The sequence below is a fragment of the Mobula birostris genome, chromosome 16 (genome assembly GCF_030028105.1).
Source record: "Mobula birostris isolate sMobBir1 chromosome 16, sMobBir1.hap1, whole genome shotgun sequence".
Taxonomy (NCBI): domain Eukaryota; kingdom Metazoa; phylum Chordata; class Chondrichthyes; order Myliobatiformes; family Myliobatidae; genus Mobula; species Mobula birostris.
The window spans coordinates 22,024,512-22,038,625 of record NC_092385.1 but is presented as its reverse complement, the minus strand read 5'-3'; the positions used below and the strand labels follow the sequence as shown (position 1 = coordinate 22,038,625).

The window sequence follows — 14,114 nt, the reverse complement described above, 5'->3', positions numbered from 1 at the left end:
CAACACACATTGGATCTCTTGTGCTTTAACCTTCTAGACAAGCCTGCTATATGGCACGTTGTCAAAAGCCTTACCAAACTCCATCCTTCAGCATCTTGTATGTGCTGCTCCAGATTTCTAGCATCTGCTGTCTCTCTTGTAAACCATGTCCACTGTTCTTTTTTGTCAATTTTCCTCACCATCTCCTAGGAACACCCCAATCAGATTTGTGAAGAATTTTAGAGCTGAGAGTCTGGGCTCAGAGCAGGGATAACTCTTCATGATCAATTGAAAATGGTGAGCTGCCTTTCCTCCATAAGATGCTGAAATGCAAACTGTATTTCCCCAAACTTCACACTTTGCTTTACATCTGCAGCATTTGCTTTTAATTTTACCTTTAATATGCAGGCTTGTAGTTGTTGCTTTAAAATATCGAGCTGAAAAAAATATATATATTTATATTCCGCTTCCAGTTAAATTGCTTCTACCTCAAAATGCCTTCAACTGTATATACTTATTGAAGTTTCCCTAGTTTATAACTTACATTATCTGAAAATCTGTTGAACAAAACTCTCAAAAACACATTCCATTCCTGCGCTAACTTCTCAGAGGTAACAATGCATGAAAAAAAAACAGAAATAAATAAGTAAAAATATGGAACTGATGTGATGGAAACCACATCATGGATAAGTTCATTGAAAAACTACAACTTTATATATGTGTTGAACTCACATTTCTGTCATTATTCCTTCAGTCTTCTGGGGATATATAATCGAAATCAAGTATAGAAACAAACACAACATTAAGAGAATTACTTTATATACCTGAACTAAATTCAAATGTAATATGATCTTGTTGTATGTCCATTAGTTTATTAACTTTTCAGGACGGAGTGTTGCTGACAAGGCCAACATTTACTCCTTATCACCAAGTACCTTTGAGTAAGTTATGCTGAGCCACATTCACTGTTGTCTCACGGTTCTGTTTGATAGGGAGTTTGAGAAGTTAGACCCAGGGATAATGAATGACAAGTGATATGCTTCTACAGCAGGATAATCCGTGGTTTGGAGAGATGAATGCAAGTGGTAGGGTTCCCTAGCATTTATAGTCTTTGTCCTTCCAGGTTGTGGGGATCATGCATTTGTGGGACAGTGTCAGAGCAGCCTAGGAAAAAGACTGCAGTCCATTTTGTCGATGGTACACATGGTACACACTGAGGCCACTGCACACCAGTGATGTACAAAATGAATGTTTTAGGGTAGTGAATGGTCCCAATCAATCAGGCTGCTTTGTCCTGTGCTTTTATTAATTATGCTGCATAACTTTTACTTATCATAAGACGGTAATGAAGGAAATAAAGATGTTTCTATCTCTTTTTAGAACCACCTCGAAAAGGACAGCGCAGAAGTGAAATATATCTGTTGAGAAGGAATTGGTCAATTTAAACGGCTCTTCTGCACCTCCAAGTGGACAATTACACAACTGCATCAATAGTTTATGTCAGGTTTAACACCTTTTCTGTATTTTGTTCACCATGAAGTATGAAGGAAATTTTGGATAAAATGAATTGAATTGAAGACTAAAGCCAAAAAAACTTTTAAAAGAGAAAATCCATAATTTTGTTGTACCAGAACAAGATATTGGTACCATTTTTATAGTACACTAAGTATAAGCATTTCTCATAACACGCTGGAGGAACTCAGCAGGTCAGGCAGCATCCGTGGACACGATCAGTCAACATTTCGGGCCTCACCTGGAAGGACTGTTTGGGGCCCTAAATGGTGGCAAGAGAGGAGGTGTAGGGACTTACGCTTACAGGGATAAGTGCCGGGTGGGAGATCCATGGGGAGTGATGTGTGGACCAGGGAGTTGCGGAGGAAACGATCCCTGCGGAAAGTGGAGAGGGATAGAGAGGGAAAGATGTGCTTAGTGGTGGGGTCCCGTTGAAGGTGGTGGAAGTTGCGGAGGATAATGTGCTGGATCCGGAGGCTGGTGGGGTGGTAGGTGAGGACAAGAGGAACCCTGTCCCTGTTGTGGTGGCAGGAGGATGGGGTGAGGGCCGAACTGTGGGAAATTGAGGAGATGCGGGTGAGGGCATCATTGATGATGGCAGAAGGGAAACCATGATCCTTAAAGAGAGAGGACATTTGAGGTGTCCTGGAACGGAAAGCCTCATCCTGGGAGCAGGTGCGGCGGAGACAGAGGAACTGGGAATAGGGAATGGCATTTTTGCATGTGGCAGGGTGGGAAGAGGTATAGTCGAGGTAGTTATAAGAGTCAGTGGGCTTGTAGAAGATGTCAGTGGACAGTCTGTCTCCAGAGATGGAGACCGAGACATCGAGAAAGGGGAGAGAAGTGTCCAAGATAGACCAAGTGAATTTGAGGGCTGGGTGGAAGTTTGAAGTAAAGTCAATGAAATTGACGAGCTCAGCATGGGTGTAGGAAGCAGCACCAATGTAGTCATCAACGTAGTGAGTGAAAAGTTGGGGAGCAGTACCAGTATAGGTTTGGAGCACAGACTGTTCCACATAACTAACGAAGAAGCAGGCATAGCTGGGGCCCATGCGAGTGCCCATAGCTACACCCTTGGTCTGAAGAAAGTGGGAAGAGCCAAAAAAGAAGTTATTAAGTGTGAGTACCAGTTCCACCAACCGGAGGAGGCTAGTGGTGGTGGGGAACTGGTGAGGTCTATTGTCCAGAAATTTAAGAATAAGCATTTAATCTTCGAACATCAATGATGAAAGGATTGTTTATGTAACTTTTAAATATTTGATCACTGACTAATAATGTCACCTGCAATTTTAGCATGCACTGGTTTCCAGAACAAACCATGTGTATTCTTGGTAAAGGTTGCAAAGTACTATTCTGTTGTGAGATATAGACTTATTAGTCAGCATATAGAAGGGAGATTAAAAATCTGGTTGAATGGTTCCATAACAACTACCTCTCCTTCAATGTCAGCAACATCAAAGAGCTGATTATTGTTTATAGGAGGAAGAAATCAGAGATGCAGGAGCCAGTCGTCATTAGGGGATCACAGGTGGAGAGGGTCAGTAACTTTAAATTTCTTGGTATTATCATATAAGAAGCTATGTCGTTGGACCAGCATATACCGTAAGTACCATTACAGAGAAAGCATGGCAGCACCTCTACTTTCTTAGAAGTTTGTGGAGGTTCGGCATATCACCTAAAACTTTGACGATCTTCTATAAATGCACAATAGAGTATCCTGACTGGTTGCCTAACTGCCAGGTATGGAAACACTGATGCCCGAGAACAGAAAAGCCTCCAAAAAGTGAATAGATACAGCTCAGTCCATCACAGGCAAAGCCTTCTCTACCATTGAGAACATCCACAAGGAATGCTACCACAAGAAAGAGACATCCATCATCAACAACCCCCACCATCTAGACTTTTTGCTGCTACCATCGGGAAGGGGGTACAGGAGCCTTAGGTCCCACACCACCAGATTCAGAAAGTGACTACCCTTCAACCATCAGGATGTTAAACCATGAATAACCTGAAATATGAACTGATTCCGCAACCTCTGGGCTCACTTTCAAGGACTCTATGCAGTATTAATTTATTGTATATGTACAGTTCATCTTCTTTTGCACATTTGTTGTCTGTCAGTCTTTTGTACAGTTTCAATGACTCTACTGTATTTCTTTGTTCTACTGTAATGAATCTCAAGGTAGTAGATGGTGGCATGCAGTATTCGTACTTTGATAAAAGATTTACTTTTGAACTTTGTTACTTTAATGGCCAGAAGATCTATTTTATTGAACTGAAAGGAGACCAATCCTCCTACTACATTCCAGTGGTTTTCCCAAACTATATTAAGTTTAAATTTAGGAAAAATTAGAAGTGGTATTTTTGATCCTTCGGTTAAATTTGAAGAAACTTGGAAACCTTTTATGCACATTTTCATATGATGTAATTTGACCTTTCCGTATCTTCTTTATTAACTTAAAATATATGAATAGAGAAGCGGAGTTGACGACATTACTGAACGTGTTCGATTTAAGATATTGGTCTAGCCCTGTTTTGTTCCGTTTGCTTTTTTTGGGTTTAGAATTTAGTTCTTTTTTTTTTCTTTTTTTTTGGGGGGGGGGGGGTTCTTTGCATATATATTTTTTTCTTTTTATTTCTTTTTCTTCTTTATGATTAATTTCATCATGAGTTTGGAAGTCTATTATGCCTATGTTATTTGAAATCTTTTTTGTATATGTTTATTAATAATAAGATTATTCCAATCTCTTTGTATCAACATTGTTATTTTGTTTATAATTTTGAAAATTAATAAAAAGATTTAAAAAGAAAGAAAAGACCTCTGATGTTCTGGAGCAGCAAGAGTTGTCAAGGTGATTAAGAGCACAAAGAGTGGAGGTACACATGGATTGCACTGGCTGTTATCTCCAACTGCAGGTAATCGGAGGCTGATGTTGAGAGAGTGACAAGTTTCAAGCTCACAAAGGACTGCGGGGAGAGTTAACTATCTGACGTTCACTGCCATTGTTTGTCACAAATCAAAGGCAGCACATGACAAGAGTTATTAGAAGTGATTTCATATTATTGAATTCTTTCAAACTCTTCTGTGTATACATCTGATGAGTTGAATGATCTTGTTATCTGTTGTGTGCCATGAACTCTATAATCCGGGACCTAAGGCTAAATGTTCTGCCAGACGTGGAGCTGCAGGGGTCACAGGAGTGATTAAATCTGGGGCATGTTGCTGGAGCTGATATGAGCCCATTGTTTCCAGAGGCAGCATCAACTTTCACTTGTACAGACAAAGTGATGACACTGAACATCTGGTGATATCAGCATAAATGACCTGCTTCTACAGTGCTTCATGCACGGTACTGCTGAAAGACATTTCCTCAAGGTACCCAACTATCTGAAATGCAATCAAAAGCTCTAAAATTTGATGTTTGGATTTGTGTTATGTATTATAATCACATTCACCAAATTAAATATGGATAATTGGTGTTTATGGACATGTTAATGTGGCATATCACAGTGCATACTCAACAAATCTTAACAATTCCAAAACTACACAAGCTTCTCTTTCGAAGTCTTCCAATTCTTTCTCCATACTGAATGAAGCCTAGTAATTTTTCATGACCTATAGATTTGCGCAATGCTGATGACCTACATGAAAAGAGAAAACTAGTAAAAAAAAAGAAAGAAAACCTGGTCAAAAAAGTCATTAGGGTGATCTTCACTGAATTATGTACCAAATTTTTGCCTGTGCAGTTCCCAACAGCAGCTGTCTGTAGAGTCCACAGCTGCCATTATATTGCTGCACCAACCACTTGCAGGGGAGTCAGACCCAAAGTACACTCTCCATGGCAACCACAAAAGAGCAGTATAAAAGATTGTTGTGGAAGTGAGAGAAAGTGTTGAAGTTGTGTGCATGTGTGTGTGTGTGTGTGTGTGTGTAGGGGAATATAGTGAATTATTATACACCCGCACACCCTCCTATGCAATGAACTAGTCCAATAGACCCACATGCTGAGAGTGATTCCAAGGGCCAGTGATCACTGCACATGGATTGGTAGTGATTCTTCTTAAAGAAGGATGTGATCTGTGAAAGTAATTACCTGACATAATGCCAGTCACTGGCGAATATGGGAGATGTGTACACAAGATATTGTAGCGAACATGAAGATCCTTTAATTGCTGCCCCCTTCTCAGAGTGCATCATGTGCATACTCTTTTTTTTTTGTGATTATCAACATCCTAAGTTGCCCCATAATGTTTCAAATACTGAAAGGAGTGGACAAGATGTGCACTACTCAAACAATATTTTAGATAACATAGCTGATACTGGATAAATCTCAGTTGAATTAAGGTGACTGACACCCAGAATCTTCATTCAGAGGGTCGTGAGAGTGTGGAATGTGCTGCCACCACAAGTGGTGCATACAACATTTAAGAGAATTCTGGATAGGTACGTGGATAATAGGGGTATGGAGGGCTATGGTCACAGTGCTGGTCAATGGGAACAGGTAGTCTAAATGGTTTCAGCATGGACTAGATGGGCAAAAGGGTCTGTTTCTGTGCTGCATTTCTCTATGACTCTGGTGTCCCAGCCAATTGCTCTGTCACTGCCAACAGAGGTGTCCACTCACCCAATATGATACGTGTAAAACGGATTTTATGCGCACATCATTTAAAAATCTGTGCACTAATCAGTCAAATTCAACAGATATGTTATAACACCCTGTTTCGTGTAACTCTTACCATGACATATAAGCAATGGAGATGGAGTCAAAGTGATTTGACTCACAGAATTTATACTTGCCAAGTATTTTCTTTCCCATTGTGGTTCAAACAATATTATTTGCACAATCAAGCTGTTCTCCTTTCTACCACCTTCCTTGCTATGTCCTGGAAAATATTCTCTCGAAAGGTGCAAGTGTATTTACTGTACACACATTTACTTTCTGCAATGCCGTGAAGCTATGTAAAAATAAATCAGTTCATCACAAGGTCATCCAAGCCGTTGATCCCTTAGCTATCAGTGGGAATATCAAAAGACAATTTTTCAGCAAAATTTATTTGTGTGTACTTTTAGATTAATGTAATTCATTTTGATCCTTCTAAAATAAAAAAATTTAAAAGTTCATACATTAAAGGAATCAGTGATTACACAGCTTACTACTATATCACAAAGGAGAATTTGTGATTGAAGAGTTAAGTAATTTTTTTGTGTAAATTATTAAGTGAATTTTGAGTATTGTCCACCACATGCCTTTCTATATCCTTAATATTTATTTAAAACTTTTGACATTGTTAGGTGAAATAATGACTGTGTAACAGTTACTATTTTTCAGCGAAACAGAAAAACTTCCTGATTTATTATTAACCATTTGACCTCAGCTGTTAGATATTAATACTACTTATGTAAGAAGCACCTTGACTAAGAAAGATTTGACTGTTCAAGCCAAGAAATCAAAGCACCATGAGAATAGTCAAAGGGTAGGTGACAGTCAGATACCTTATTCTGACCCTATAGATTGATATCAAGGAAATATACCACATCTCTAAATCCAGCATATAGAACAAACATTGAAGATAGATAACTGAATGAGTTCAGGGCTTAGGTTAAATTGGTAAATGTTCCAAGCATATCTCAAAAGAAGCTCCCAGGAGTGAGATGGTATTTAAATTACATTAATGAGGCCAGAGGCATCTGATTTTGCTTACTTTGAGAAGATTTGTACAACTTGGAAGACTGGAGGTTAAAACAAGGTGAAGCCATTTTTAGAGACAATGAGAGTGTTTCCTGGCATTAGAAGTTGCTTCACGTCGAACTCCAAACTCCATTCCTCCTGCTCCCCACCACCAAAATGCTCCTTTATCCTTGACCCCCCCACCTTTGAATCCTTTCACACACAGACATACAGTATATTTGGATCAGTGATGGGTCTGTACCTTCTTGTTTTAGGACTCCACCCAAAATCACTTTCCCTCTCCCTCCCCCAGAGGCTAGGGGTCAGTCCCATCTAACCTGAGCCTGGTGATGAATCACATTGCTGACTGGAAGGAAAGCTTGTCATGCAGACTTACTTCTGGGGAGGGAACTTCTTCTGTTGCATAGCGACACAGAAATTATTTAAAGAACCCATGCAGAGAAATTCCACTGTACATTAGTCATAATAAAATTGTAAACACATTCTTTCATAATTCACTTACCACTTCATTGCACCTGGAACACAAAGGAATACCTACCACCCAGATTTTTTTTTTATGTTTGATCATGTTGTAGAAATTTCCATTCACAATGCAAAGCAATAGCAGGATAATATTAGAATCTTCTAAAAGCACTCCTTCCTATAAATAATTTTGAAATGCCATGTTGCCTAATTATTTTTGTTCTGCACAGCTTCTTTTTTTTTTACTCTTACCCTCTTTTAGAGCAAGGAACAAATATATTCTATGAAAGGAAATGTCAATTTTTTTCTGGTAAAAGCATTACTTTATATTTGAGACAAAAAAATAAAGAATTAACCTTTAAAAATAACTTAATAATTTAGGTAGTGACATTTGTAAAGGAAGCAAAAGCAGAGACAAAGGATTTGTATTTTCTTGCTTAAATTCATCTGCATGGTAATGTAGATACTGTTGTGCATCCTCTGATTTCATCTATTTGATTATTCTCAGAATATGTGGAATGCACTGAGATTACCCCATCTGTATCATTTACTCAAAAGGGAAATGTTCACACTGTATTATCTATAGCTAAGTGTAGCATTTAACATAAAGCACCTACTACTTTCTAGAAATTAGGTGTGCAGTAACCATCATATAGACTCACTCTCCCTCACTTCCTGCTTGTTACAAAACAATTGTTTGGAGAAGACTGCATACATGAATTCTGACAGAAGAAAATATCATCCCTTTAAACTATATCATGAGTGAAAATGGAAGAAAGTGGTGAACAATAATGAATTCTCCTTTCCTGATAAATTTATGTACAGTTAACAGATAACAAAAATACCTGCCATTTCTAGTGAGAAGTTGGAGAAACTGTAGCGGCATCTTTTTCCATCGCTTATTTTGTACTCAGCGGTTGTGAAAGGAGAATTCTCTTTATAAGATATTTTTAAATGAATTTATCAATAGGATGGTTTTATTACTGATTTATTTTAAGAAACAGTATAATTTATTACAGTATTACATTGTTCATCCATACAACGATGGAATAGATTTGTCTAACATCACATCACAATCATATTAAGGATTTGAGAATCATCCACTCATCAGTTTTTATGTTTCTAGTTATAAGCGCTAACCTAACTAGATCATTTTATAATTAATCTTGATAGAACAATCGCTTAAATGTGATGTATTACTCACTGAACTGCTGAAATAGAATCCATATCTACAGGAAAGATACAATTCTGGGAAATATAAACACCCTATTCTTGTCAAAATATATTAATAGAATCACTGAGCAGAGATAATCAATGTCAGTTACCAAAAACTGGTATCTCCAAAAAAGACCTTCCCAGTCTAAGACTCCATAGAATAATTATTAAATTAAACTAAATTATAAAGCAATGGTAGAGTCAAGGCATTCATTACAGCTTGTTATTTTCTTAGACAATATCTTAATTTTAATAGTACCTCGGATAAAAATGCAAACATTATGGTTTCTGCTGTGATGACAGTGTTGAGATTAACAGTGTTCGTAATTATTTGCATGTAAAACATACGCAGTTTTACATAAATATCCAGAAGCTGCTGACAGAGGTTTCTTTCATCTGAAGCTTGCACAATTGCAATCCTTGCCAAAAGGTTTGACACTGAAATCAGTATTAGGCACTCTTAGGTCCACTTGCTCACCAGTGCCAAATTAAAGGTGGCTAAAATAACTGGGTCTGGTTCATTTAACAGTTTTAACACTGAAAAAACAATAATAACTACTGATCTGAAAAAAATAAATTTTGCAAATGTGGAGTTTTATTCCCTGAAAGGATTTTATTTCTGTCAAACTCTTTTACCTCTTTTTTTTAACCTCTGTCCATGAATCACAATATATTGTTTTCTTTGTCATTTAATTCTGATTTATATTTCCTGTCTTACAATTCTTAGTTTAATGTGTTTTAATGGGAATGTGTTGATCTCCTGTAGAGGGCGCTGTGCTGAAAAAGAGATACTCCCACCCCCCATTCCCCCAATTAATAGAAACTTCTACTGATAAATTCATGACTATTTCTTTGGTAGTTTTTAATAAAGTGAATAGTGATAGCCATTCCTTTGCCAATAAGAACAAAATCATTTCCAAATTTCCATAAATTTTACTGATGTGTAAGAATAAGGATATTATAAATGATGCCTTTGATATGGTGACCAGTAAATTGTGTTAGTTTCTTTTTATAATATTATAATAGTAATAATATTCATCTGTGAGTGTAGTATGCACATTTCCACATAAAATTCAAATGTTTAACTAAAATATTTATTATACTTTACAATTCAGATATATTTATAGTTTTTGTTCGATATCAAACTATGATGACAATAGTTTCTCCTTTTCAAGGTTTTTTTTAAGATTATCTTTTTCAACTACAGCCATGTGGGCTTGAAACGGTGCTGTTAATGAGAAGATTTTAAAGCTGACGAATACTTGAAGCAGAAGATGGATGAAGAACTTTAAACGATAAAGGAAGAACAGCTGTTTCTGAATAGGAAATAAGTGTCCGTGGATTTTGCCGCATTCATCCTGCGCTCAACTCAAAAATTCAATAATTCCATTATGTATTTTTTGCAAAAATGGCAGATCTAACTTTCAAAATTATAAAAAAGCATTTTATCCAAGATGCAAATTCTCTTGAAATGGATGGTTTAAGAAAGTACAGACTAAATTATATTTAAGTACTAACAAAGTCATAATAGTTAGCAGAGATGGTTTTGCTAAACCTCTCACAATATGAGCATAGGCCTAAGGTAGCAGGCTGACGATCATTATTATACTGTGAAATCTATGTGACAACTGTAAGAATATAGTAAACCAGCTTTGTTTGTTATGCAGCAATTTTTATGTATATAAAAACATGAGAGAAAATGTCTAATATAAAAAAAATCTCTAAGGTGATAAATTTCTCAGATGCATCACATTAATGGCACTGTTTGCAAATCAGGAAAACATTTGTTAAAATGATTGAATCTGCATCAATAACGACTGTATTGCCTACTACAATACTGGAAATACTCAAGACCGCATTGGCAAATTAATGATGATACCACGTAAAGCATTCATTTCTCAGTGCAGAGCAAAGAAAATATAACAGCAAAAGTAATGAGGTGAAGCATAAATTGAACCTTTTACAAATAATAGTAATATTCTAAGAACTATCCTCGCTCTACACTAATAATAATTACAAGGTTGCATTTAAAAACACATTTGACTTTTTGTGGTTAATATCAACGTAACCTGGTTAAATATTTTGTTGATTTAAATGCTTCTGATAAAGATCTTAGTACAGGTATTATGTATTTCCTAAAAAAATTAATAAAAATGGACAATGCTGGAATATAACATCATAAGACATGGCAAATTAATTCTAAATATAACATGTTCCAGATAAATTAACTTCCATCTTATTGCTCCTCTCACATCCCTTTCTGGACACCCCAAATCACTTTCCAGCTATTGCTTTTTCCAATAGTAATCATTGTTCTAGTACAAAAACGAAAACGGCAAATTCACGTGGAGCAAGATGCACAGATGGTAATGGCTACAGAAAACTTGTTATGGTTTCACTGAGCGAGGGGTAAATATTTACAGGTATTATTGAATCTTTTAAATACGTCAGAGGAAAAGAAGCCTTGGTTTATTGCTTCATGCAAAGGACATTTCTTCTGACAGTGCAATATCTCCTCAGCACTACACAGGGTGCCAGCCCTGATTTTGTGCTCAATGGGGGTTTAAGGGTAGGGGGTTGCAGTGGAGTGAAATATTAATTGGTTCTTTTTATCTTCACATTCTTTGATAAGGTTTCACTTACATTTTAAATTGTGCAAAATATCTTCCTGCTGAGCTATCACAGTTAGAGAGCAGTAATGTATCTTTCTAGTTGCACAGTTCCAGATCCTGAATATGACACAGAACAACGAAAACTATTACGGGTCTAATGATAATGTCCGGATGAAACCGTGTAGAAAAACTGAACACATTTTAGATGTTTAACGATAGGGACTTTAGGAGTATATTTTGCACCAATCGTTAGTGAGCTAACAATTGTGAAATTGAAATAAAAAGCAGCAGCGGTAAGTTATTTCTCAATCCTTTCATCACAAGCGTTGTAATGATGCCTAAGTATTAAATAGAAAAGCATAGAATCTCATAATACAATTACTTGAGACAAAATCACCATGCATTAAAATGTGCTTTCACTTATAAGAAACACGATCTTCTGCCACTTGTGTCTTAATGCGTGTGTATGGAACCTTCTCGCTTGTGAAAACACCCACAATGCAACATTACTACATCTATTTGTTATATTTTGCATTGGCTTAATACTTTATCTCGAAAAATCATATTGCGGCATTAACAGATTTCTTTTTCAAAGTGACCCATTCCCTTTAAACAACAGGCCGAACAGCAGCATATCATGTGTTTTCCGTTTACATTCATTATGGCCTTATACTCATTTTGTTCAAGTTACTCTTTTGATACAGGCTCAAATCGTATTCGTCATGACAATAGTAATTTAATGAACTGAGCAGCATCTTTCAGAGTCTTGCAGCAATGCACCAGAATATTATCCAGCAATGCACCTGAACAGACAGATAAGATACTCATTTCCCTTATCTATAATGGTGTAATACATCCCACATTGGACCGAAATGACAACGGAATGAAGTAAGGGTGTGCGGTGCAGAAATCACACACAACGTGTACAGCACTCTATTTTCACTCTGTGTATTCAAGAAGTCGTGCAAAGTTAAATAGCTGCCAGCCAAACCACTAAAGTTAATCTTGTAGTCTGCTAACTAAGCCAAAATGGTTATTTAAATAAGCATTAGTCATGATAGAATGACATAAATCTTTGCTTCTGCAATGTAAAGCAGTGTCAAACGTGTTCAATTATATTCACATCCGTTAAAATGGAATGACTAATACTATGGCTTTTCCAGGGGACCAGCTACTTAAAATGCATGTCAGTTGTCTTGTGTCAATTAAGTTCAAAAACAAAGATTCTAAAATTAGAACTGAAAAAAAATGTTGTTACCTTCTGCAGGAATTGCGAACCCGAATATTTGGCTGAAATAGACTTGATTTCACCTCCAAAGGCGGAAGCCCAGAGTTTTACCCTGAAATAACATTAAAATACGTTGACATATATTACAATGGAGAAAGAGCAAAACCAATTTAACTTCCGGTTGAAAGCCACAGAAAGTAATTCTCATTTCTTATCAAACAATATTTGATTATTTTTGTCACTTGCTAAGCAAAGTATAACGTTTTCACATCGATGATGTTTGAGATGCAAATATTAATGTGCATTTTCAACATAACAACCCCTCTAAACTATAATTTTTCGCAGAACATAATGTTATGTTTCATGATGCATAGAGATCTTGCAGCATTGCAAAACACTAGTATTAGCCAACTTTACATATGATCCTCTAGGCAGTTCTTTAACTTTCATCACAAAAACTGACGGGCATGCATGCAAAGGACGAGAATTCAAGACTTACACATTAAGGGGGATCTGTTGTGATTCTTTCGCGTGCGCCCGTGTGATGCTGAAAAATGCCCACACGATTACAGAGAAGCTACAGAAAGCCTGTAAAATATGCATATCTCTCTTCATTATTGTACTTTCCCAGATCAGAACGACTTGCCGAATTGGAGTTCATCTGATTAACAATGGAGTTTCTCAGACCCAAATGGATAGCGGGCTCATCTTCATCTGTGGGACATCCCAGTTAAGACAAAAAAAAAACCGGGGAAGCAACTGAAAAGAGCAGTGAGTTCAAAATATTGCTGCTGCTATTATATCCGTGGTAGGGAGACCGTTTCTACCTTTACTGCAGGATATTGTATTTACTTCTTAACAACTCTGCAGTATGCAGTCCCCTGTATAATATCATCTTTCGGTAACCTACTGCCGGTCCAGTATGCCCTCTGCTACAGGCCACAAGAATCTATTGATTTCAACAGAGTAAGCTATCTTCTCACAATTAATGCTCACTGTATAGATGTAAAGCTGCCTGCAGGCTCCCTTTATCTTCCTGGTAACCTCGAGCATTCATCCCACATCTAGTCACGCAGCGCTGGTTCACCGGAGCAGGCATTAACGAAAAGTGCTGATGAAAGCCGGTAAGAGCACTGAGTGAAAACTGTGACACAATGCTTCCTCCAGGACTGATCGCCGGCTGACTGAGGAGCACTTTGCTGTAGCCTGATTGGAATGGGGGGGGGGGGGAGCGGGGGCGGTGGGGGGTTCAGCTCAAAGTGACTCGCGGACCTTACACTTGAGGTGGTGAACACCCACAGGAGACGTCCCAATTCATTTAGTGCGCTGCTGTCGACAGCTTCTCCTATTCAGCTTATGGGGTGGAGTTGACTTCAAACTGAATCGAGTAACTCTCGGAAATAACGCTTGCAGGCA

General features: G+C 37.4%; 1 protein-coding gene across 3 annotated transcripts in view; it reads right to left on the bottom strand.

The window, feature by feature from the left end:
- cacna2d3a (calcium channel, voltage-dependent, alpha 2/delta subunit 3a) overlaps positions 1–13,849 on the bottom strand; it is a 797,416-nt gene extending 783,567 nt beyond the window's left edge. For all 3 annotated transcript variants that reach the window (XM_072280402.1, XM_072280404.1, XM_072280403.1), the window contains exons 1-2: positions 13,198–13,849; positions 12,729–12,810 (exon numbers count right to left, since the gene is read on the bottom strand). In XM_072280402.1, coding sequence (XP_072136503.1) covers positions 12,729–12,810; positions 13,198–13,313 — 198 coding nt within the window. In that variant the 5' untranslated portion in view covers positions 13,314–13,849. The remainder of the gene's footprint in view (positions 1–12,728; positions 12,811–13,197) is intronic.
- Between the last annotated feature and the right edge of the window lie 265 nt (positions 13,850–14,114).